The 26764-nt window shown below is 39.9% G+C and overlaps 1 protein-coding gene across 2 annotated transcripts in view; it reads right to left on the bottom strand.

Annotated features, from left to right (window-relative positions):
- Positions 1-14260: 14260 nt before the first annotated feature.
- The window catches only part of LCP2 (lymphocyte cytosolic protein 2), a 31659-nt gene continuing 19155 nt past the window's right edge, over positions 14261-26764 (bottom strand). The window contains exons 9-21 of one of the 2 annotated variants that reach the window (XM_074155895.1): positions 24794-24863; positions 24498-24581; positions 23680-23705; positions 23569-23588; positions 23358-23462; positions 22407-22437; positions 21754-21766; positions 20917-21037; positions 18916-18968; positions 17961-18061; positions 16990-17067; positions 15768-15923; positions 14638-15057 (exon numbers count right to left, since the gene is read on the bottom strand). In XM_074155895.1, the coding sequence (XP_074011996.1) occupies positions 14935-15057; positions 15768-15923; positions 16990-17067; positions 17961-18061; positions 18916-18968; positions 20917-21037; positions 21754-21766; positions 22407-22437; positions 23358-23462; positions 23569-23588; positions 23680-23705; positions 24498-24581; positions 24794-24863 (981 nt within the window). In that variant the 3' untranslated portion in view covers positions 14638-14934. Of the gene's footprint in view, positions 15058-15767; positions 15924-16989; positions 17068-17960; positions 18062-18915; positions 18969-20916; positions 21038-21753; positions 21767-22402; positions 22438-23357; positions 23508-23568; positions 23589-23679; positions 23706-24493; positions 24582-24793; positions 24864-26764 lie in introns of both variants that reach the window. The other variant, XM_074155896.1, reaches the window with a different exon arrangement.

Raw genomic sequence — 26764 nt, 5'->3', positions numbered from 1 at the left:
TCCTCCTGTGGACTGTGCAGAATAATAATGGAAATGGATTAGGAAATTGGTGTAATACCTGTCAGGTAATGTTATGTGTGAATGTCTGTGAACTCTCAAAAGTTAAGCTAACTGTTTTATGTTAAATTCCTGAAGTGCTTAAGGAAGAAAGGTACAAAAATAACCTACTGTCAAATTGGCTTGTAAAGATCCACTAATTCAGTGCTTTGTACATGTGTTTCCGGCTGAGCCCACAGTTCTTTGCTGCAAGGATCTTTCTGCACCTTAAGTGAGAGCCAAGAAGAAAAGGGGGTAGCTTTGGACATGTAATTTCAGTCTTTGCAGCCACATCAGAGTGCAAGGATCTGCAAATGTTTTGGGGCACACAGCTCTGGTGGCACACCCTCTATTTTGTGACATGCTCTCTGCGAGGCGGAATGACTAACCCCATCCACACATGGTGTTGGGAGACATTGCTGCTACTGGCCGTGGCTGTAACTGAGCCAGCTAATTTTGGGAAGCAGATCTTGTCTGGATGGAATATACATACATCACACAGAGCAGTGTGTGATATTTATTTAAATATTATATCACACTTCCAGAAGGTATACTTGTGATGTCAAGGGAAAAGCCTCACAATGTAACTTTATGAAGGTTCGGGAAATGGACATGTCTTCTGCTGAGTGTTAGCTAAAGCATCTGCTTGGTCTGGAATAGGATATTTTGATGGCAAGCATTCAGACAATACACAGTTCTGCAGAGGAGCTAGACATTCAGGATTTTAGAGTAACTGTGATGAGGGTAGAAGGTACAGTGTGTAAGTATTAATTATTTCTGGATATTTGAAACCCAAAAAAAAAGCTGTTATTGATCCTTTTATTGATGTCAGCTGTGTGGTGACTGCATCAGAAAATATTTTTTGTGAGTTCACTGGAGTCGCCACACAGCTGACATAGTTGCAGAAAGCAGAGGCAGTTGGTATGACTAACGTGCCATAATTTGTACCCGGTGATGGCTGGAATCTGTTTCTTACCCTCCTGGAATGATACACAGGTCCATCATGTGCAGGGAGAAAGAGGAGGGCTCTGAAAGGATGCCTGCATTCACAGGACAAGTATATTGTCAGCTGTTAATAACTCTTGAGGGCCTTATTCTACATTCCACATTGTTAAATTTATATATGGTATTTCATGTTCATACAATTTGCAAGTGTTAGGACTGACTTCCTTCAGTTAGAGCTAACGTCAGGTCCAGCATTATTTGTGGGAGCTTGGAAACACCTCCCGTTTCTTTGTGCTGTGGTGCTCTTTGAGCGTGTGTCTGTAGCGTGCATCAATCTGGTAACCAAATGACACAGAACCTTTGTATGATTTATCTAGCTTCCAAACTTCTTGAGAAATGAGCGTAATTTAAAAGGATCGTGAAACATTTCTGTGGTTAAATGTCAGCGCTAATATATCAGAACATGGAGAAATGAGTATTATATATAACTATAGACATTTTGCTGCATTTAAATGTGCCTGATTTGTCATAAAATAATTTCTCTGTGGTTCCAAAGAAATATAGTAATGTCATAACTATGTCATTTAGAGTTTACAGGAGAAATTATCAACTCTCAGACCGGTTCCAGAAAGTCTCTTCCAAATTCTCATTTTTGTCTTTTTGAGGGGTTTTGGGTTGTTTTTTCTTTCCTTATACAGTTTGATGGTACATTTTAAATTATCTTTATTAGAGAAAAAATGAAAGCAATGATATTAATGTAAAACTAACCTGAGCAGGACAGACCCTGAAAAAAGCATAATTTTAGCATTAATTTTTATTGACTTTCTTAGCTATAAGCCAAGTGTGGTGAAGCAATGGGGAGAAGGACTGCACTTCCCATTTTTTGAAACATGATCAATAATAATAATACAAAGAGATATGTAACTGTTCACTTTACATTTTAGTTTGTGTAGGAACCTCAAGAGAAACCTTAACTTTGGCACGTAGAAGCATTTGTGAAACACTATCTGCCTATTAATGCTCATCAGTGGAGCCTGAAATACTGGGAGGATGATATTATCGTAGCTTAATTGGCCTGTGAGCCAAACAGACTTCTGAGGTGTTAATGAGTCTATTTATCCTTTGCAGGGTGTTGAAGCTTGATTAGACTTTTAAAGATCTCTTTTGTGTCTTATTTCAACTGTTTTTCATGTTGACATCCTTGTAAAACTAAGCAATAAAATGGCACACTTCGTTGCTCGTGATACATCCAGCAGAAAAAAAGTAAGTTTTTCATCTTTGCTCCCACTTAGACCCTCCAAGGCCTGGTACGTCGTGTGTGAGGTTCCTGCAGTTGGCGCCTGCAGCTCAGTAGCACTAATCATGCAGCGGCGCAGTCTCTTCTCATTGATCCCAGGAGCAAAACGCAAGAGAGATGCAGAGGCCTTTGCTCTTCTTTCTTTTCCACACTCCTCCCTCTGCTAAGCGATGGACATGCAGGTACAGCCCCCATCACATGGGATTCCTCTTACAGAGCTTCAGAGAGCGGTGCAGGAAGCTGAGAGTTGTATCTTATCTACTGCACCTCTACAGGTGTGTTACATTTCCTTCTCCACTTGTCCCATATCCACTTCCTCTCTCACTGGAAATATTTATAACAGAAATACTGACTTTTATTTCTCTTAATAAGTTCTGGGTTTATGCTCTGTTTTGCATATTTGTTTTCAAGCTAACATTCACATTCGTACCTGTCCTAACTCATTGAACACAATGTGGCCATTGTCTCACTGTGAGAAATCTGAGACAGGACATGCAAATGCAGGGAGGTGAGGTCTTAGTCTTTGATGCTCAGTAGTTGCAACAAAATGATCACATACTAACTTACATCCTAGTTATTTCAGAGCAGTCTTCGTCATATTTGAAAGTGTTAAACTTCAGTTGAAATAACTGATTTAACATATTCTGTCTTCTGACAAAAGAATCTGAACAAAATACTAGTATTTCAGTTTACTTATTTGTTTCAGAAGATAATGCAACTTTGACCATAACCACACATATAATATGGCAGCTCATCCAGGCAGACACATGATGATTTTTGTACAGACACAGACCCAGCCAAGATATGTAAATATGAGATTTTCCACAAGATAAAGGCAAAAGCCAGAATCAAAGATTAGCAACTTACAGTTTGCTAGAGTCAGCAGTCCTCTAAACTTGATGCTATTTCCTGAGTTCAATAAAGAAAACAACCTGGATCACAGATTTTTATTTTTTTTAACACTGTAAACACAGATAAAAGACAGCAAAGCACATCAAAAAGTAACTTCAGTGAGGGGAGGTCCAGTTCTCTCAAGTGCCACTGTAGTCAACAGGAGGGAAGAGGCTTCCTTTCGGGTTATTTGAATAAGCCTGAATTTCCTCCTGTGTATGGCACTGAGAGGGATAATCACCCTGACAGCAGAGCGAGCGCCTGGTGTGAGTGGCTTTTTGAGTGTCTTCCTTCCTCTTGCTACATCCCTTCCCTCCAGGATTACAATATCACTGAGTGGGAAGCTAATACAATATGCTATTAAGGCAGTGGCATTAATTATCTCACATATTACATACTTGTCATTTTCACATCACCAACCTTCTCAGCCAAGCGTTTCACTGCTGTCAATTCACTTTTCCCTGATGCAGTTTAAGGAGGCCTCTAGTGGCAACTCTTTTGTTGCTCCGTAGTTGTGCCATTCCAGTTTTCAGAGATTCTGATACTTACTGAGAGTGCATCATGTGGAATTTGTGGCACATTTGTATTTATACAGTATAAACATCACTGCAAAAATGAAGTCTGTTGTGTTCTTTCATTCCAGACAGCCAATTTGCGAAAAGCCTTAGTTACAGGGAAATGCCCCAGTCAAAGAGCTGAGACAGGAATTGTTTCAGGATCTTTTGTTGTGCCTCCTACTGAACATTTCATGAGTTAATACAAAGAAGTCTTCTGATAAAGCAACAAAAGTAATCAAGCCTGTAATTTCAAAATAATAATAGAATTTCCTTGAGCAGATTGTCATTCTTTTGTTCTTTTTTAATTCTCATTTCTATACCTCTAATGCTTATATGGTATTTCAGGTAGTAATGTATGCAAGTTGGCAAATGAAAAATAATGTAGATAATTACAATAGAAACAGCTAATAAAAGATGTAATATCTACATTGTGTCTCTAACCATCACAGCTTATAGTATTAAATGAATTTAAGTGAAGAAAGGATAATTTGCAGTGTAGCTGATGATAACCCTGACTTACTGATATTAGCATATGCCCTTCTCTCACTCTGCAGTTTTTCAGGCAGTGTGCTGCTATTGCTATGAAAATCTAGGAAGGTAAAACAGCAGTGTGGTAAGATATGTGTAAAAACTGAGCTATTAAGCAATGCCATCTCAATCAAAAGGGCTCAGCATTTTCCAAAAGGCAGTTTGGAATCACTGTTTTATTAGGATCTGGAGACAATTGCACAGTTCCTTGCTTTATAAACTTACTTTCCCCGTGCAGATTAGAAAAATCTTACTGGATGGCATTTGGTATGTGAAAGGCTGTAGAGTGGTATATGTGAGTGCATATAGGAACTAGAAGCAGATACAGTTCTATTGCTCTAGATAGCTGCATGCTCGTGAGTAAAGATTCACAGCACCTATGAGGTCCTGTGTCATTCCTAATAAGGAATGAGAAAAATAGAAGATAACATCAGAGATCACTTTTATTGTGAAATCCAAAAAGCATGAGGAATTCCTGAATGCTTCTTAAGAATCTTCCACCCAACCCTCAGATGTATCTGAATTTCACTTGTAGAAGCGCTGCAAGACTAGTTGTGCTTCCAAATTCCATTGGCTCAGACTTTGCATGTCAAGTGAGACTCCTGCTCTCCTGAGTGGTTCTCCCTTTGCAGGATATATGGACCATAAAGAAAGCAAAAATATTTGTGAATCTTCCAATGTTTCGTTAAGCATAACATTTATGATTAATTGCCCAAGCTCTCCCACCAGAATCGCTATTTACTCTTTTCATGATTTTTACTTTTAACCTAATGGATATTTACTGTTTATCTCTTCAGAAATTCACTACCTAATCATTTCACTTTACCAAAAAACTGAACAGCACAAATGTTCCATCTGAAAGAGCTCCAGGAAATATGCCTTTATTTTTATGGAAAAGTTATTCATATCAACTAAGCAGTTTCAACAGATGATTCTGTCTGTATTTGCATTATACATGCACTTGTCTTCAATCACTGATTATTCGCATCTTTAGCATCCCATACAAGTAAGTTAAATACTACAGTTAAGAACTGCTTAAAATCTATAATTTAAAATCTATTACTACATAAAAGACCAGATCACCAAGTGGAGACCTTCCAATGTATCCGCAAAACATAAGCTTATGCTGTTTATTGTTTAAAGATGTTTTTCAGAAAAATATTTCAGGGCAAGAGGAAGCACCTTGTAGATTTGCTGTTATTAAACTGGCCATGCAAACAAACAGAAGACAAGAACATCTTGAGATGCTAAAACCTGATGCACTGTCAGCTTGAAGAACATACCACTGACCAGAAAGATATTTCCTGGCCAAGCAGCAGAAGGAAACAGGGCTCTCTATAGTGATGTCCATCTTCCACTCAGATGCCACTGTGTATTTTCTTAGTTCTTTGCCCTCTGTAGGGAAGGTATTAAAGCAGGTGCTTAGATGGGCATCCTCATGTATTGCCTTCTATAAGCTGGTGCTGCTCAGGATCTCCCTGAGTGAAAATGAGTATGTAAAATGGAAGGCAATGACAGGTGCATCTAAGCCTGATAATGGTGTGCATACAGCAATCAGCCAACTTAAGTAAGCAGACAAACACTTACTAAATTAAGTGCAGGATTTTAAGTGGTCTGAACCGTTGTTTGTGGGTTTTTTTAAATGTATGCATTTAATGTAGTCATTTTCTTAGAGCAGCACAGACTTAATTACTGCTGTGAAGTGCTGTAATGGCTTTCATTCTGTAGGTGGAACACTAGTGTTTTTAATGTTTTCTTAATCAAGTATTATTAAAACATTCTCAGACAAGGTGTATTATGTGTTATATAATTTCTGGAAGTTTTCTGGCTGAAAACTCCTCAAGCGATGGAGCTTCAACCCCGTATATTTTGTCACAAATATATATTTAACTCAGGGTTTACACCTCCTGGTTCACGAGCATGTATTCAGGTGAGTCAGTTCACTTAGCAGTCTTTTCTGCCTGTCACTCTTTGCCTCAACTAAGTGGGTTGTAAACTTTTCAAGACAAAGTCTGACTTTTGCTTTACTCTTTTGCACCATGATTGGGTCAGGCTTCTTTTGGCCCTCAGCATTTGCCAGTTTTCATCTGTGAAAATCCTACATGTGCTCTAAAGCTGATGACCTACCTTATTTCATCAGAAAGAACTGTCATATTGTGAGGTTGTGTGATTTTTTTTGTATCCCGGTTTGGTTTCTGTTTGACTTCCCTTGCAATCTGGATTAACATTTTTTATACTCGGGCAATGGTGAAAAATCGGTCCCTCTTTTATTAAGGCTTTTCATGTGGAAGTTTAATAACATGCGTTGGAAATTCAAACTCTCCTGTTAGATCCACTAGAAAATTGTTATGAAAGCTAAAGCTTTCAAAGGCACAGCAAATGGCAGTTCTGTAAAGTGGTCCGCACTGTTGTAGTTGCCTGCAGTGTTTGCTGATTCACATCATAATCCTGAATTCATGACCTGAAATATATTTCTGATCTTTTTTCCTCCTTAGAGAACTGGTTTGGTAGTAATTCTGTCTTTATCTGAGATTCATGAAGGTGGGTGAATGGCTTCACCTTCCAGAACTGAATGTGTCTCAGAGAGGCTCCGGGGAGGTGGCTGTTTGATGTGTTCAAGTACCACAGGCAGCCACATCAGCCCAGGATTAAAAAGAGTTACCATCAGCTTCAGCTGCACGGATCTGTGCACATAAACCTGTAGGCTTATTTCAGGCAAAGCTGAAACTCCAGCTCGTAAACTGACACACTGATAGGAAATTGTTAGCAGCACTTAGGAACACACTCCTCACATAGACGTGTAGCTTAATAATTTACTTTATTAATTTCAATTTTTCATTTTGAAACATTACCTTATAAAGAAATACAGAAGGTTTTTCAGTTCCAAGTAAATTTGATTGTAGAAATTAAATACCTCTTACTCTCTTTTTTTCTTTTTGAAAGAAAATGCCTTGTACAATCAACCTCCTACATGATCGGTCATCTTGCTTGCTAGTATCTCAAATTATTGAAGATTATTTTTAGAAAGGCCTTGCCTTTAAGAACCACTCTACTTAGTTTGTCCAGTTAGTTCTGGCAACTCAGTTTATTGTACATATTTTGAATCTAATTTTTCTAGTGGTTACAATAATCTATTTTTCCTTCTACAGTTAATTCACAGAAGAATCTAAGAACGGTGTGAGAGATTATTTATAAGATGTGGGAAAAAAACCCAAGCAAACTTAAATAAACTATTTGAACAGAGGTCGACGTGGCCTCCCATGTCTTGAAAAACCCCCCATTACTCGATAACTCACTTCTCTTGCCGTCAGCTTGATCTTTCCCTGCTACCGTGCTGGGATACGAGGGGTCTGTAAGGGGAAAGCAGGTGCCGGTTGTCTCCATTACAGCTTCCTCTGCTCACCTCAGTGCTGGCAGCCCTTCCAGCCTTCTCCTGTCCACCTTCTGCTTCTACTAACGCAAATGTTTTCAGGAACTTGCTAGGCTACCATTTTACTTCTTTATAGATGTATTTTATATACACTTTTATATATTCTTTTACATATAGGATATACATAAAAACTCCTTGTTGTATGTTTTCTTTGTATGGATATATAAAAACACTGTGTCTTATATTTCTTTTGTACACAGCTCTACTCTGTTATTCTGCCAGCAAAATCTCCAGCTTCTGCAAACCAGGGAGGACTTTTTCCTTAACGGTGTACAGACAGGACACAGTTAAATTCTTTGCACTGGGCTCCTTGCAAGACGTAATAAACTGAAAGACTGTAGTACAGGAATTAGTGTGCATGTGAAGTGTTTCCTGCTCTGCATTTCTCATCTTCAGAAAGCCCCACAATCTGAGCAGCGTCTCATGTTTTCTCTTTGAATCACAGTTTAATTGTGCCTGAACAGAAAATGCTATTCTGGGTTGCGATTTAGCTTCACCCGCTGTCACAAAGCAATACGTTTAAAACACTTTATTTTAAAGAAGTAGTTCTGTGAAAGCACGCCCATGAAAAAACGCAGAGCATGGAAGAGTAAGTAAATGGCAGGCAGCTGATTTCTCTGTCCTCTCCTGCTCATCCAAGTAATTCCCCTCTCCTCTGAGGTGCTGGTAACTCCTCTGCTGGTGCCGAGCAGCGAGTTCAAAATCCAGGTGAACGCTGAGCAGCAGGAAAAGTGGTTGCAGTAAATTAAATAAAAGTGCTGACAGCCGTTCCCTCGCATGGTGTTCCTGGCCTTAAGCACTGCGGGGCGCACACGGGGGGAGAAATGAGCAGTGCCCAACTCCAGGTCATTATTTAGCAGTTTTTGTTGATTTCAGCTCAGGTCAGGTACGTGCACTGAAGGATGGCGATCTCTGCTGGAGTCTAAATTGATAAATCTGTAGAGCAAAGTGCCTTTCTTGTCTTCCTTGAATTTAGGTTCGTTATTTGATCTTTACTCGTCATAAATTATTCTTACTCCATGTGAATTTAAATCGATGAGGAAGAGGAGCTGACTGCTTATAAATTAGTTGCTGCAACACGCAATAAGCGCTCCACAGGCAGGGCCTGAAAGGCCAAGAGGAAATGGCCATTCAGCGCTCCCCCCTTGACACCTCAGTCCTCTCTTCTGCGTTCCTTCCTCAGCTCTGGCACCATTTGTGGTTACGTTTTACCTCTCACTCCTAAAATCACAACTCTACAGGGTCTGCCGACCTTTCGCGTGCTGGAAGAGGGACGCGTTGAGGGGCTTTCCTCGCTGAGCAAAGCTGTGAAGCCAGGGGTCGGTGCCTCCCAGGTGGGAGCTGGAGTCATTGGCTCGTCCTGCTGGGAGGAAGCCGTGGCACAGGCTGGCTCCACACCTCTGGTGGAAAGGGCTGTGTTGGAGCCCACCTGCAGACCCCACCAGCACCCATGGGGTGCCAGCTCAGCCAGACTGTGGTTCCTCCAGGGATAGTCCCGCCTGCCTTTGTGGCAGCAGGGCAGGAGCAGCAAAATGCCCCTGTGGTATCTGCTGTTCGGCGAGTTGCTGGGGCATGGGGGCAGCCAGGAGGACTGACAGTGCCACCAGCTGTTAGGAGTGGTGGCAGGAGCAGCCGGGCCACCCCTGAGCTGTCACCTTGGCCTTACCCACCTATGAGGCAGCCACCATTGCTGCGTTCCAGCCCTTGGGCCACTCAGTGTGGCACCCTTCTTGCATGACTGCTTGGCCAGGGCAGCCTCTGGTTCAGGGGAACCCTCAAGCCCTGCAGGGCTCCCTCCCGGCAGGCTCCACAGTGGCCTGTGTGACATGGAAGCTGGTGGCCTCCTGGGGGGCATCCCAGCTGCTGGCCCTGGAGAGATTGGTGCTCACCACCTTTCAGCGGAGTAGGAGAGAGGCGGCTGGTCTGGCTGCCCTTCAGCCAAGAGCAGGGTCTTGTTCATTTCATTGCACCCTTTCTGAACACACAAACTACCAGGGAGAAATAAACCCTATTTTTTCCTTTTCTCCCCTTTTCAGTGTTGAAAGAGCGCTGCAGTGACATCACGCACCTCAGCTGTGCAAGGAGAGCAGAGCGGAGAGAATGGGGGAAGAGCGAGCCCAGGGATCGGGTATTTAATCTCAGCTCTGTTGCTGCCCAGCAGATGTTCTGCACTTGACCCTTTCTGTGTGTGCTTTAGATTCTCCTTCCAGAAACTGACTGCCGTGCCTTTTTAGACCTTTGATAAAATTTTCTATTAAAAAAAAATTAGCATTTTGTTTGCGGAATTCTTCATCACTATTATAAATATGTTTATTCACTATTATTAGTTCCATGTTTAACTCCTAAAAAAATTCTGAAACACTATCATCTCTAAAAGAAAGTGAAATAAGTAAAAGTCAAGGTTTAAACAAAAAAGATTTCCTCAAGAAGAAATCATAGAATGGTTTGGGTTGGAAAGGACCTTAAAGATCATCCAGTGCCACTGCCCTGGGCAGGGACACCTCCCACCACACCAGGTTGCTCAAAGCCCCATCCAACCTGGCCTTGAACCCCTCCAGGGATGGGACAGCCACAGCTTCTCTGGGCAACATGGGCCAGGCTCTCACCACCCTCACAGCAAAGAATTTCTTCCTAAATAAAACTATTCAACCCCTTAGAGTCTACTTTCAAGTAACACTAATGAAAACAAGGTATAGTCATTATATTTATCAAATATTGTTATATATTTGATATGAGATATATACATATATATTATATATATTGCTCCATAATAATTAGGGCTGTCTTTTTAGCATCTTTGGCCCTGGCTGGTGACCTGAATGCAAAGCTGCTGTCGGGAGGGAAAACAGACTTGGACAAAAAATCTGTGTTAAACGTATGTTTATTTTTTTTGGCATACTTTCAAATGTGTTGAGCTGTTCTACACAGTGAGCATTATTTATGAATCACACAGAGTTTTTCCAGATTTTATTTTTAGAGTTTCTGAATTATAAATGGGGAGCTGATAACTAGGCCAGAAAACATGGTATGTGTGATTTTTAATAATATTTTTCCTAAAAAAAAAAAAATTCTAAAAAAGTATAAATTTAAAAATTTAAATTATACTTAATTTCAAACCATTTCTAGTCTTAATTTTCTCCAGACTTTTGATTGGTTTTTAATTAAATGTTAAAAGGAGGGAATATGATCTCCAAAATAAGCAAAAATATGTTGAATATAAAATAATTACCTATACAGACATAAATGTTCCTGAGCAGGTATTAAGAGATTCATCAGTATTCAGCGCTAATATTGTTGTTAATGTCTTTTATGCATGTTAACGTCACAATAGCTCCATCTTGTGGTTGATTAAATATTACTCAATGATTAATTTTCATTTAGATTCTATAGGAAAAGTAAGGTCAAAAACAAAAATAATAAAAATGCTGGTGAGGAGAGGAAATTTTAGATATGATTAATTTAAATGCAGTTGTTTGTAAAAAAAAGGAACAGAAAAGAAAAATAAAAGAAAAATAAAGTCTAAGTGTTTAGTCGTTGCCTTCAGTAGTTGCAATATGTCACATCTAAGTAGATAATTATAAAAGCGGGTAAGTTTTAGTTAAAATAGTTTAGAAAATCACTGCAAAGATTTCATAAAGACTATGATTAGCTGTATTCCTGAGTGTATGAATCCCATGTGCACTGCCAGGTATGTTTTGTTTCTGTTTCATACAGGCCTTCAAAACCGCTGCTGCCGATCAGCAGTTTGACCTTGAAGCTGCAATTAAAAACGTTGAGAAAATGTCCAGTGAGCTGAAGAAACTAAACGGTAATTCTAAGTTAAATCCAGCTAAACAAGAAGCTGTTTAAGGCATTGTGTTGTGGATGGCTCGTGTTTTCTATGTCATGCAACTGTTTTTTAATCTAATGTAACAATACAGTTGCTCTTTTATTTTGAAAAATTAATGAACGAGTAGTTACACAGCAATGGAATCATGTTAGCGACCCAGGGCAAATTCTGGTAGGTAGTCGGTCAGTCCTTTGCAGGAACAGTAGTAACAGTCTCCTAATAGAAATGTTACAGTGTGCAAATACCAAACTTTATTTAACCATCTTGATGTAAACAAAACGAGGCAGCCCTTTTTGGAAGAGCTGATAGATGAAGACTTCAAAAAGTGCTGTGTATAAATTGCCATCCACACAATCACAGTATGATATGGGGTTGGAAGGGACCTCTGGAGATCATCTAGTCCAACCCCCTGCCAAAGCAGGTCCACCCAGAGCAGGTTGCACAGGAACGTGTCCAGGTGGGTTTTGAATGTCTCCAGAGATGGAGACTCTACCACCTCTCTGGGCAGCCTCTTCCAGGCCTCTGCCACCCTCACGGGAAAGAAGTTCCTCCTCGTGTTGAGGTGGAACTTCTTATATACAAGTTTGTTCCCGTTCCCTCTTGTCCTGTCACTGGGCACCACTGAAAAAAGACCGACCTCATCCTCCTGACACCCACCCTTTAAGTATTTATAGGCGTTGATCAGATCCCCCCTCAGCCTTCTCTTCTCCAGACTGAAAAGACCCAAGTCCCTCAGCCTTTCCTCCTAAGAGAGATGCTCCAGGCCCCTCATCATTCATTGAGCTGCCATTCAGTGAACACCACGGTGATGCACTGCCCTTTGTCTTGCAGTGGAAAGCCAGCTACTGCTCTGTGACCTTATTTTGAATTTCAGCCACCCTGTGAAGGCCAAAGATTTAAAAGAAGCTGAAGAAAAAACTTGGAGTTTGACAGATTAAATAGTAACACCCATTTTCATGCGTCGTATACTATTAATACTGCTTCCGTTTGAAGAGTAAAATGATAGTATAGTTTCCTGCAGTTAGGCTATTTTTATTTTAAACTAAAAATGTGGAGTGGAAAAATGTTATAAGTAGGTTATTGATTTTGAGAGGGGTTTTTTAACCCAAATTTCCCAAATTAAGCCCACTAGGGCTGGAAAGACTGATATCACTTACTAGAAAGGTCAGGAAACTGGGCATGAAGTTTTTCACGTGTGGTTGTCTCCTTTTAAACGACGACATACTGGAACAGTAACAAAAGAGTTTAAATTATGTCAAGTCATTGCTTTTTTATCTCCGTTGTGCTCTGGAAAATGGGATAAGAAGCAGTCGGTGAAGGAGGAACTGCAACTTGTCATTTGATCTTCCTTCCTCATTCTAAAAATGTTGCTGAGGACGGGGCCCGAGGAACGGGCCACTTCTGGAAAACCGAAAGTACTTTCATTCTAGTTTCTGTAGTGACTTTTTAATGCCCCTCGCTAGAAAAGAAAGAAAGAGTGAGTGCTCTCAATACTCTGTCCTGAAATCTTCTTGCCCCCAAATTTAAGTAGCCCGTATTTTCCTGTAGTTCATTACATTTAATGTTCAATCACACTTTACTTGTGGACATGTTTGAATGTTGAGGTGTGGTTTTTCTTCATATACAAAATATATTTATCTGAATAAATATCAAACCAAAATTGACTGTGCTGAAAAAGATCTGCAGTGTTGTAATTTGTTGTGCTGGTTTGTATTTTATTTATCTTTCACCAATCAGATGATTTAAAACAAATAAAGCACAATTCTGTAGGAGGCATTTCTGGGTCGTCAGGCTTTTCAAGGCAGTGCAATGGAATAGAATTACAGCCTCCAGCTCACGGGTAGTATGGGGAATGTGGTTCTTCATTTTAGCATTATTTGAGAAACATACATTTTAACTGACTTGTCTTTCACAAGATTAGTGGGGACTCTTAGGTGGTGAGAAACTGTTTTTTTCAGCTGAATAATTTTTAGAATTTTATTTTTCATCTTTTTTTTGACTCATAGTCACATGGAAATTAAGTTTGCTAGCTTTGAATTCCAGCTCCTAGCTAAATATATTAGGATGGAAGATAACATTTACAAAACATATATATTTAAAGGAAAACTGTTTATGAAATCTGATTATCTCATCTGAGAAGCTATGCAGATTACATGGAAGGTCTTTTTCTGCTTTGAAGTTTCATTCAAATAATTCAAGTGATAAACACACAAATGGCTTTAAAGGAAAAGAAGTGTGACAAAATCTAACATAATTATCAAACCAAGGTCTTGTCAGAAAACAAAGGTTACTAGAAAACTGAGGCAAAGAGTTGGGTTTTTTTTTAACCCAACTCCCAGTTAGCAAAGGAAAGGGAAAAAATTCTTGATATAGTATGCTTCAGTGGTCCTCAGCTGCAACTTATATTTTAGAACTGAGAAAGTTATTGTTTTTCTTGAAAAAATACAGTAAAACCAGAAAGCAGTTGTATAAGAGGAACCAAGTTCAACCTGATTATGTCTGTCTGTTTTCTAAGAGAATTGGGTGTGTTCTGCCAATTAAGAATCACATGATGATAATCTTGTTGATGTGTCTCCTATAAAAAAGCAGTTGCTTAAGTTAGAGTCAGAAAGACAGAGTTGAAGAGAGTTCTGTGTTAGGGGAGAACAGCATCTAAGAGGTTGGAGGATCCCAGGAGATACATAATTCCAGTTTGTGGGCCAAGGCGTGCCGTCAGTGAATCACCAGTGGTTTGGCAGAGAGAACATGGTATCTGTAGACATTTTATTTTTCTAGAAAGCTGTGAACAAAGACAGTTCCAGCTGAGTAACACAGACCCAGACCCTGACAGGCAGCTGTGTATCCAGGCTTGGGTTTTTTTTGATGTTGCTGAAACCTATGTGTCTTTAGGATCCAGGTCAGAGTCCCAGTCTTCTCGTAGAAGTGGCCACAGTTAGATTTATTGGGAAATGTTTGTGGGGAAAAAATAGGCTTTTAGTGTCTTTTGTCTACTCCTCAACTTTGACAAGGTTTGGGGGCTACTCTGTGTGACTTTAAATAACATCATGGCTGCTGCAGTTCTCATCTGAAAACAACCTTTCTTTTTTTATTCCTTCCTATGAAAGCAGAGACTCATATTGGTACTTATTTATGGGTCCTTTAATTTGGCGTGGAAATCATTTCAAGAAGATACATGTGTTGGAAGATAAAAAATTCTCTTGTACTGTATGATTAGTGGACAGTAATAAACGCATTGTAGGAAAATCAGATTTATAGAGTACTGCATTAAAGGCATAATTTAAAAATAACATTGTCCATTTTCCTTAAAATGAAAGGATTTTTAATTACTTCATGATTTTAGTTTGTTGCAAAAGGAAATATCCTGAAGTTTACAAACTTCAGTAGGCTTCGATACTATATGTGATCTTCATTCTGGTCTTATTTAAATGTGTCCTGCAGCGTATTTTAATATGCACTGGTTTCTTGAACCTCTGTCTTTTCCATCAATCAGAAGAAGAGGTGTTCTTTGGAAGTAATCAATGATATCTGCTACCGAAGAAAAATCCTGTGGGATGGAAAAAATGAGAAGGCTATGGCAAAAATGTCAGAATTATTAGTAATTAGTAAAACCAAAATTTCTTTTTAAACTCTAAATATTTAGCAATCTTATAAGGTCCAGTAAGTACTATCAGATCAGCTGTTTTCATTCCTGCCGTAACCTGTAGCTAGGTGTACAACCTATTCCAATGTTGTACAATTACTTTATGCAGGCTTGGCCTGTTCAATCCATGATGTTGTCATTCCGCTTGACATAATGATCACACTTGGTTTAGAAGGTTGACTGATAGATTCCCAGAGTTCTGACTCGACCAGAACTGCAGTTTCTGTGCTGACCGGTCTGGCTGGTGCCAGTAAATCCAACGCAGCGCTGCTGGACGTGAGTAAACCAGCAGTCTGGGAGCAAAGCAGGAAAGTTAGCACATATGGATTTGCTCTCAACTGTCTATTTCCCTTATCTGGTATCTTAGTGGTAAACAAACATTCCCAACCCGGTATATGGATTTCTATTAGCTGTATTCTAAGGCTGTCCCTTCGTTCCTTCAGTGCAAACAGGAGAATCTGATTTTACTTCCAGCAGTAAGATATTCTATCAGGAATAACTCTTCAGACAATAAGCAGAATTCCCCTGGAACAAAGCAGCTGGCAGGGTAAGTAGCCTGACACTTCAGAATGAGACAGGGGATGAAGGGAAGTAGCATGAAAAACACATAGTACCTCTTTTCCTTTTAAGCCGGTTCCTAACAAATATATTTGATTTTGCTCCTGGTACCGTATCTGGATGTTGTATACTTTATCTCTGTACAACACCATCAGGACATACGGATGAGTAGCAGTTTTTCTTGAGCTGTCTCTTACCAAGAAAGTTCCATCCTGAAAGATGAAAAAATGCAAGATGACAAATAAACATCATTTTTGGGTTTGATCAGCATAACAACCTTAACTAGAGCTCCCCTGCTTTTAAGTGCTTTTTATTTCCCTTTCCTCCTGGTAAGAGTGTTTTCCCTTTCCTCCTGGTAAGAGAAACTGCATTATTAAAGAGTTTAGGTCATTTCTCAAATGTTTTGTCTTTCAGTTTGCTACTTAAAAGTTTCCTGTTGGATACAAATGCAGATTTTTAGGGAAGGGAGAGATTCCATTAAAGGAGGGAGTAAAATATCAAAGGCCAAACCTCATGTCACTTTAACCAGAGAAGTTCATTTCTGGTAAGTGCCCATTGAGAGATCATTGTGTGATCTCTTCACAGGCAGCCTGAAATACTGACAGTGTCTGTGTCATTTTGGTAAAGGCAGTGAGATTGCTCCTCCCGCCCCGCCTCTGCTTTTCTGCATTTCAGATCTTTTAACAAGTCTTCCCTCGAAACGCCCTTTCTTAGAGGCACTGAATGTGGTCTCATAAGCTGGACCTCAGTGCAAGTCATTGAAATGCTGTACGTGTCATCTCCAGCTCATTGCACGTGCTGAGAAGCAGTGGAGAGTAAACAGAGTAAACAGATTTCCCACAGTGATGGGATACGATTTGGTTTAGCTCCACACGCACGGCTAAGCCTGGGTTTCATCTGTTTGAGTCTGTGCTTCATTTTGCTGGTAAATGTGGCCTAGAAAAGGGGGGGGATTCATCTCATCTAATTCAAGCAATCTAAAACTCAGAATTTGCAACAAATTCCTCACCAGTGACAGAGAACTATGTCCAGAGGTAAGTCACTTCTAAGGGAGGTGAGGTGAAAGAGCTTTCTGGGGACACAGAACTCCTTCTCTTAGACTAGAGGTGTAACTTCTATGCGGGTAAGGATATTCAAGGTGAATCCCTCACTCCAGGTATCTCTCCTGGGGCTATAACCATACCAGGTTCTTTACCCTCGCTCCTCCCACCTGAGTGCCAGGCCATCCAGCCAGACCAGTGGGGAGATGGTGAGATTCACCAACGACTTACTGAGTACCTTGTTTATCTTTCGAAGAGCTGCTTCTGCTTCTGGCCGGCTTACGTAAGCGACGTACCATTCCTCATTCAGTGAGTCCTGTGGTTTGTGAGAGAGGAGAAAGGAAAGGAGAAAGGCAGCTGTCAATGAATTAGCTTCTGATATTAATAAGGTACAAATAAGCAGAGAGAAATTTGAATGTGAGGGGTATTTGGGTCTATGTGCAGAATCTCTGAAGGTGTGAGCTCCAGGGATCATACTAGTACGTATTACTCTATGGTAAGTGGCACTACATGATTTTAAAATGATTTGCTCACTTTGATACATTTGAAAATATCACAGCCCTAGTTATAATATGTCTGTAGGTAAGCCAGGAAAATGGGTATTTCCAAATATTTTCAGTGAAAGGTACATTTTATGTGATTTACTCTTTTGTCTACCTGGGACAGTAGCATCCTTTGCCTTCTTTTCTCTGTATTTTGGTTTTGGTTTGTGGTTGTTGGTTTTTTTTTAAAATACTTCATTTTATTTTTCCTGTTTTAACTATCATCTGAGACAATAATGCAGACTTCCTGTGACCATACCATCGATGGTTGCCCCGCAGTGTTATCACCGGGGACGGTTTGCTCTCAACTCGTCATATTTAAAGAAATGTGAAACTAAAATGCACTTAAAGGGTATGAATTCTTTACTCACCAAGGATTTATGGAAGAAGGGCTGAATATGTAATGCTAATTGAAGGCAATTGTGCAAAACAAGTAATCCTCCAAACAAGTATTTTATTTTGTTTTACTGGGATTTTGCTATTGTTTTTCTTGTTGAAGACAAAATAAGGCACTAAAGTTTGACACAGAAAAGGAAACTGAAAGCACCTACTGACATCCTGGCAGTGGCTACCAGCTAGAAAAACAACTTTGAAGAGCAGTTTCTCTTGAAATCAGAAAATTTGCTGTGTTTAGCAGTTATGGTTAATACTTGTAATGTTTTTATACCTCATCTTCTTCCATGTTTGTTTGGTGAACAGTCTGCCTGCTCGGAATTGGCAATGGAGGTCTAATGTCAGCTGCGCCTCTTGACGGAGATCTGCTGTTGCCTTCAAAGAGATAAAAGGAGAAAAAAAATGTGAAAACCAGGAAAATAACTTAATCTGTGGAGTGCATACATGGTGTGGTATCTTGCTTTTGTGAGGCATGAAGAATTTATATCACTGATAGTGAGAAACTTTGAATTGATTTGAAGTCAGATTTAGGCTCCTGTATGAGAACCAGGTTTTTTACATAAATTCGTCCTTGGCGCGCAGAAACTTTAACTGAACTCATGCAGTTCAGGTTTCTTTAAAATCAGATGAACTTGAAACAGAGGTTACATTGTTTTAGCTTCTGTACCACAACTACTCAGCTGAGAGCATCTCTGGTTGCTTTAGAGACAGCAGTAACGTTATCTCTTTGCATTCCTTGCCTTCTTAGAACATGGAAACTAAAAACTGTCACTGTAAGACACTGGCAGCTGTTACCATGTGTGAAAAATTATTTGCAAAGCAATTGATTTCTAAGCTTCCTTTATTTTTGTATCTGTTATTACAAGATAAATATGCAGCGTATTTCACATGGGAAGTGTTTTCTCCCTTTTTCAAGAGCATTGGTGTGCCACAGTGACTTGCAGGCAGTGCTGCTCAGCTCTCAGTGGTGTTAGCTACATGGAAAAAGCTACCTAAATGAAGTTTTGTCAGTGGTTTAACCAGGCATTAAGCCCACACTTCATGGGAGAAGAACATCTTGATTCACACTAAGCAAGTTACTCAAGATGCCCTTCAGGAATTTGATGGTTTTCTGTTCACAGTCCAACCAGAAACATCCATTAAAAAAAGGATTATAGTAACTGCACTGAAACCACCTTTCAACCTTCAATCATTTTTGTACAAAAAATGCAGGAATGCAGGATACAAACCTAGATGTAAGCGTGGTGGTAGTGAGCCACTTGAAGACAGGTTTCTAGCACTGCTTAAAAAAAAAAAAAGGAAAAGAAAAAGGTGGTCAGTATAAATGTATTGCTATACAACATTTCTGTGCTCTGAAGACTTGATCTGGACTTTGTGCCTGTTTTACAGAATGTAAGATCCTCTTGAGACCTATGAAGGATGAGGATAAGCTTTCTCTTTCAGTTTTTCTTTCCTTCTTTTTGTGTAAGCAGATGCACCATTAAGTTTATTTGAAGCTCAATATCTGGGAGTAAGGTAGAGGGAATCAGTAAAGGGCCACCAAGACTTCTGTATCAGGATCAATGCAGAAACTGCTTCAGCTGGTTGATTTTTCATAAGGAATGACTACTTTATACCTTACAGCAGGAAGCACAGGCAACAGATATTTCTTTCTGTGGGGTTCCATTTAAAGGGTCATTTTTCTTGTGGCTTCTTTAATATTGTTAATGAAAATGCAGTTTCTCATCATTAATGTTGCAGCTACGGATATGGAGCTACTGGAGAGAGTCCAGTGAAGGGCCACTAACATGACTGGAGCATCTCACATACGAGGAAAGGCTGAGGGAGCTGGGACTGTTTAGCCTAGAAAAGAGAAGTCTTAGGAGGGACCTTATTATTATATATAAATACCTGAAGGCTCTTTTCCGTGGTGCCCAGTGACAGGACCAGAGGCAGTGGGCACAAACTGAAACACAGGAGGTTCCCTCTGAATATCAGGAATCACTGTTTTCCTGTGAGGGTGGTTGAGCACTGGAGCAGGTTGGCCTGATCCCAGAACCCACATCCAAAACTTCTTAAAATGAGAAGTCCCAATCTTCTTTTTGTTTTCCTTCTTTTTTATTTATGCACCTAATTGGGAACAAACTGCCTGCAGGCTTTTCCTTTACAGTTCATATTTCTCTTCTGCTTAAATGAACTGTACACAAAGCTCTAGGATGAATATGTTAATTACGTTTGCATGACACGAACACCCTGTCAGGACTTGTGATTCACGGGAGAGAATCAGCCAAATGGGGGCCTCTGCTACAGCAAAATCTGGCAATGCTGTTCAAATATAAGCCAAAGTGTTCATCATAGGAATAGTTTATATTTGCATATGACCTTGCTGTTGCTAATGTGATAGTTGTTCTACTGGGGTCTCAGCAGTTCCAGAGGATGATGGTAAATGGGAGGAATTCATCAAAGAGCCATTAAAAAAATACAGATATTAGGAAATGTACTTAGACTTAGACTCAGGGAGCCCACTCTAACTCATCAAAGGCTAAGTCCGTTGCACACTGCATCAGAAATCAAAACTGAATTAAGGGCTTTTCCATCTAGCAAATGAAGATGTAACAATCTAATATTTGGAAGTTGAAGCTAGAAGAAATCATAGTTGAAGCAAGGTTCACAGTTTTAAATAGGAATTATTAACCATTAGAGAAAAGTTTAGTAAAAGAGTGCTGAATTTTTTTCAGATTCAACTGTAGACAACTAAGGTTGTGGGGTGTTTTTAGTTTTGAAGCAATTAGTAGTTGCAGCTCTAGCACGTAGGCTCCTAGAGTGGGCAGAATCCTGTTAAAGAAGGACCTTTCTGACCTCCATCCTGCATAGTTTTGTGGGAGAAGATGATCCCTTCCCAAAAGGGTTGTCATTCTTGTGGATCCTGCAGGCAGTGGGTGAGGTGTCTCAGGAATGGAAGCATTTTACCACGTAGCCCCTAAAATACTTCCGTGACATAAATCTGAGAGATTTGAATTTTTCCTTGCTTGCCTGATCTACACTCTCTGCTTCACCCTCCTTGATAGTAGGAACAAGCCAAATTAGGATGTAGTGGAGGCAAGGGTATAGCCTGAAAAATAATGGACTGCTTAAAAAAGTTATCCTGTGTTCACCTGAGAACCCTGTAGCCACGTATATACACTATTATTTGCTAAATTGCAAAGAGATTGAGATTCAAAAGAAAAGACACAATAACGGGTGAAACAAACCTTTCTGCCCCAGGCATACTGTTGGATCCTGGCTTAGGTGGAGGCTTGACAGATTTGGATGGGAAGGTATTGGAGCTGTACGGGGGCAAAGAGAGCTGTGGCACTGGCCTTTGGGGTGCAGCTGTGGAGAGGAAAAGAAGGAAAATTAAAACTTATGTGACACATTCTTAAATGAGGTAGAATGAAGAAATGCCATAATGTTACTTCTGTTTAATTAGATAAAGGTAATGGAATGAACTTCTCTAAAAAGTGCTTGATATGTTAGTTACAGATTATAAACTCATATGGTCCACCGTACTATGAGGCAGCAATAATTTGTAGAGACTTGGCCAAATGTTCTGCTTCTGTTATGGTGTCACTTTACCAACTTACTTAATTTTAGAACCAGGATTCTGAAGTAATTTATAAATACCGTTATTACATAGAACCAGTGCTGCCTCTGTTCCTAAGAGTAAATAACATTACACAGAAGACTAGTACCAGTGGGCTTTGACTGAACATTTGGTCAAAAACTGGGCGGATAGGAAGTTTTCGTGCCCAGCTGTCTGATGCTGTGTGCAGGTCACAAATCTCTGCAGCGTAATGTGTTTCAAAATAAGAAATTCTGCTCTCTCATACCTGGCCGTCTGAAGGAAGCTATTAGCTATTGATTTCCTGTGCTTTGCGCCTTTGATATATAAATCTGCATGAGGTACTTCGTAAGCATTCTACAGCCTGTCAAGATACCACCTGACTTTTTGAAACGGCTCTAAAGAAACAACTCTGTGATCTTTTTTTTTTTTTTTTAGAACTAAGGCAAAGACTTTAAGTTTTAAAAATCACTGTAGAAATACTTACTGTCGTCTTCTTCCTGGGGAGCCAAAAGAAAGTAAACATTAGCAACATGTTACAGCACAGTTCTTAGGAATATTTTACAGAACAAAAACCTGGAAGTTGGTGAATTTTGAGTGTACAAGGAGTCTAATATTTATACTGTCACTATTATTTAAAATGCTGGGTTCTCTATCTTCATGCAACACCAAATAATTTTTAGTTCTCGCGTTAAGGTGCAGTGATTATTTACAAATAAGCCGTGGGGAGACTTCCCGTAATGGATCTTGACCCAAAGTAATCAGAAACTCTCAGCAGATGTAAACTTTCCGTATGCTTTCAGTAAGTGTAGGCTCTCAGAGTCAAATCCTTAGGTCAGCTTAAGCTGAAAAAAAAACCCCAAAACCCAAAACCTAGTGTAAGCAAAATCACTGCTCCCATGTCACAGACAAAATCTGGCCTTATTCTTCCTGTTACCTGACACAAAGTACTGAGGGAATAAACTGAGCTTCAATTAGAAGTGTTTAAAAAGAAACCATGTGCTATGAAAGATCTGCGAGTATTCAGTATAACTAATAAAAGAAACAAGTTTACCTTTTCCAGAATTATTAGTTTATACAGGGACTTCATTTTATTGTAGTCCCTATCCCTTTAAATGTTTGCTTTGAAACTATACTTACTTCATTTTTTTTGTGTGGTGGCCAACCCTGCCTGAAACGAAGCAGAGAAAACAAACCATGAATCGTAGATGGGATATTCATTCACTTTGTGTGCATTAGGCCATATTTTCAACTAAGACATGAATTTATAGTAAGTTTTCCAGACCAAATGAACACAGAAACATTTTTTTTTTCCTCATAAAAATATCTAAGATTCTAATTTTCAGGCTTTATCTACAATGTTGTGCTAGTTCTTGGCCCATCTTGATTCTGTCAGCAAGGAAAATGTCTGATGAACTGCTTATAAGATTAGAGCTTAAAACAAGTTTTTACAAGGATGAAACATTGGACTTCACATCTTGAACTCGTTTCTAGTGTTTAGCAACATTGCTGGAGCATATGATAAGCCTTCCAGGCTTTGTTTCTGTGATAAATTATCCTGGCTGATCAGCAGATCTCAATTACTTTCTTATTTTCTTTTACAATCGGTCACACTGCTCAGCCCTCAAGTTATCTAGGAAGTGCTGGAGGATGATGTGGTTCTGCTGGAGAATGCTGATTGCTATTAAGAAGGAGCTTTGCAGGCTGGTGCAATTAATAGTAGGAAAGTAAAGCTTTCTTTTTCTAACATCCTAAAAAAATAGCAATAGGACTCGTGAAAGAATGTTCCCTAGAGCAAGAACTTGCTCTGGTGGAAAAAACATGGATCATATATTTCTTTGTGCAACTGGGAAGTGAATCATGCCCGACATAATCGCTGTTTGAGATACGACTGGAGAGAGACCTCTTCTGCATTCACACTGCCCTGTAGCTCACAGCCCATCCCGTGCCTATTCATAAAGCAAAACTTGGGTATCTGCAGACACTGCTGTCATGCAATAGCAGTAAATTATACTGTCCTCTGTTGCTTATCCATATTTTTTGTTACATTTAATTTATCCTTTATTAAATTTCAATTAAATGAACACTTACTTTACAGGGGTTGGCTTCCTTAGAGGTGATGGGTTGCCTCTTTCATACCTGTCACCGGGTGGAACAGGAGGTTTAGGCATCATTGCTAGCTGTTCCCCCAGGGATCTAAAGCAGGAGCAAGATGATGAAATAATGGCAAAAAGCTGCTTACTGAGAAATAAGTGGGTAATACTGGCATCGAGAGTCTCATTTCCAGAGGCAAAACTCTTACCTTAGCTGTGAAGTCAGAGGCTGTAAAACAACAAGGAATAGTTAAGAGACTGTGTAAGTGTATCAAAATAGGGGGAAAACATCAATAAGCACCAAACAAAAAAGGCCTTACCTTATCAGGAAAGCCTGGCTTCCTCCCTGAAAACAGTAAAAGCTTACATTTAGAAAAAAAATAAATTTAAGATTATTAATTAAACTTTCTGTGAAACAAACAAGTTTTCAATAACATCGAAAGTGAATTTTGCAGATTGGAGCACTCAGCTTTCTGAGATGTAAGCCAGAAAAATATTTGGCTTTGCAAGGGATGGCAAAATTGCAATATCTTTTATTAAAAGAAAATTTGAAAGTTTTTAATGTTGCATGTTTTAGAATCATATTTTCTATGGTTTAGCTTTGAATTACTGGATACTTTTATGCCATTATATACCAGATGAAAGTGTTTAGATAATAAAAAAATATCAGAGAGTAGTCTCTTTAGATTCTTTGTATATACTGTTTTTCAGGTCTGAAACAAATGCATTTTTTTCCTATGTTTTTTCAGTTCTCAGCATTCTTTTAGGTCTGGATGCCAAATTACAGATAGTAGTGTATGCAGAGCTTCGTTAGCTTTGTATGCAAAAGTTATTTCCTCTTTTAACCTGCTAAATATTTCCTTGTTCATTCACTTAAGTATTACATAAAGCCTTTATTGCACAGGGATCTCATAGTGACTTTCTGTTCAACTAGTCCTGAGCTACGGTTGCTACTGTCTCGATACAATTTCTCTCACTTTATAAGTACTGATCACATTATTTATTCATAAACAGATCACCTTGTGATTGGATTACAGTCCGTTTGGTTAAGTCTTGTTCTTTTGCATGAATGATACTCAAACTGATAATTTTGAATAATTAAAAAACCCCATTGCTATTAGCTGGAGCAAATACTGACCTGACACGGGGCTTTCTCTCTCAAACGGTGGAGCGAGGCGATCCAGTGTGGGTTTTGTGCTTCTGTCTATAGAAGGAGCTGGGGCTAAACACAAAAGCTGTGTAAGGTAATTTGCCGGTATAGGTCAATATATCTTTATTTTGCATGGCCAGGAACTGGTGTTACTTCTTAAAATAACAAGTGAGGCTTCTTTATAAAGAGTAGAAGGGAGTGGAACTGAAGAGATAACAGGCAAAAGTGAAGTGCTGGGGAGCCTGCAGGAAAAGCTCCGCAAAGAGAAAACCAGCTCTACTTACGTTTCAAAGGCTTGATATTTCTGTCTCTACTCAAGTCGTTGTTGCTTGGTGGAGGAGGAAAAGCTGGCAGCTAAAACAAATATTTTACACGTGGTTAAAGTGTGTCTTCACCTTTCTGTTTTAATTTTAGTATATTAAGCCCACCCACACCACATCTGCCAGTCTTTGTCTCTGCTACAGCACAAGGAATGAGGTCTCTGCTCAACGCAGGAAGGACAGGAGCCATTAATGCTCCTGAAGAATGACCTACACGCATGGGGTTTTTGTTAGACGCAGAGTTGCCTCCATCTGTTTGGTATCACAAGGAATACTCTAGTGGGATGTTATCTTAGGGAAGGGCATGAGTATTGTCAAAGGAAATCAATTGTGTCGCCAATCACATCCTGGGCTGCATCAAAAGAAGTGTTGCCAGCAGATCCAGAGAGGTGATTCTGCCACTTTACTCTGCTCTGGTGAGACCTCACCTGGAGTACTGTGTGCAGGTCTGGAGCCCTCAATATAGAAAGGACACGGACCTGATGGAGCGGGTCCAGAGGAGGGCCACCAAAATGATCAGGGGGCTGGAGCACCTCTCCTATGAGGACAGACTGAGGGAGCTGGGGTTGTTTAGCTTGGAGAAAAGGAGGCTCCGGGGAGACCTCATAGCGGCCTTCCAGTACCTGAGGGGGGCCTACAGGAAGGCTGGGGAGGGTCTGTTTACAAAGGCCTGCAGCGCCAGGACGAGGGGCAATGGTTTTAAGCTGGAGAAGGGGAGATTTAGATTGGATATTAGGAAAAAATTCTTTACCATGAGGGTGGTGGAACACTGGAACAGGTTGCCCAGGGAGGTGGTTGAGGCCCCTTCCCTTGAGATATTCAAGGTGAAGCTCGACGAGGCCCTGGGCAACCTCGTCTAGTTGGGGGTGTCCCTGCTGACTGCGGGGAGGTCGGACTAGATGACCTTTGGAGGTCCCTTCCGGCCTGGACCAATCTATGAATCTATGAATCTATGAAAGAAACGGGAGCTTCAACAATGCTGTTGTGTCTTTGCCCCTTCGGTGCAGCTGGTGTTAGTTTTGAAAACTGGTATTGAAATTAGTGGATGTGAATTTGAAGTTGAGAAGTGTGTATTAAGTCTGTGTTACTGACTGGGGCGGACTGAGGCAGGGGGAGAAAGGACTGTTCTCTGTTACTGGGAGAGCTGGAGTAGAACACCATTGTGTTGTCAGCAGCTGCAACAGACATTTGCATCTAAACCTAGATTTCTCCAGAAAAATGCCTTCCAATGTTTGTTCTTATTCCAAAGAAATAGAGCAGCAATTTAGGACAGCAGGCTTGAGAACTCGTGATACCTATGAGTCCTGTGTGTTTTATTTACATGAACTATGACACTGGGCCAGACGAAAAGTCCCTCTATCACATCCTAAAATGACCTTTACTTGTGTACATGGGTAGGTCTAATGTACATCTGTTGTGGCACACAGTGACCGGATAGTGCCACTTCTAAACAGCACAACAGCTTTCAGTTTTGAAGTATTCACAGGACCAAAAAAAAAAGAAAGGAAAAAAACTGGGTTCATCGGGGTTCATCATTATACAGTCCCTTATACTTTTATGTGGTCTTAATTCAATTGGACAATTGCTAAAAGTATAGCTTGGAAAGACTTAGCCTTTTTTTCATTTTACAAGTATCACTGAAGAAACAAAGAGGGATCTATTACAAATCTGTAATTTATATGGGAGAGGTGTTCACAAGTGGCTACAAATTTCCAGTGCAAGAAACACCCAAGTAATGTGAAATAACTTAATATATTTGTCCGATGAAATTGAATTGTTCCATGAAAAAATGGCCACTCTGTGATAGAGTTCGTCTCTATTTTGGTGGTTGCAGTTCTTTCCTCTACATCCACTATCCAAATAAAAAGGGCATTACACTTTGACTTCTAAGAAGGTACCAGCAAAAAATCTAGGTGAAATATTAAGAAAGAAACC

This window comes from Numenius arquata, chromosome 11 (genome assembly GCF_964106895.1).
Source record: "Numenius arquata chromosome 11, bNumArq3.hap1.1, whole genome shotgun sequence".
NCBI classification, from domain to species: Eukaryota; Metazoa; Chordata; class Aves; order Charadriiformes; family Scolopacidae; genus Numenius; species Numenius arquata.
This window is presented reverse-complemented; position numbering and strand designations above follow the sequence as displayed.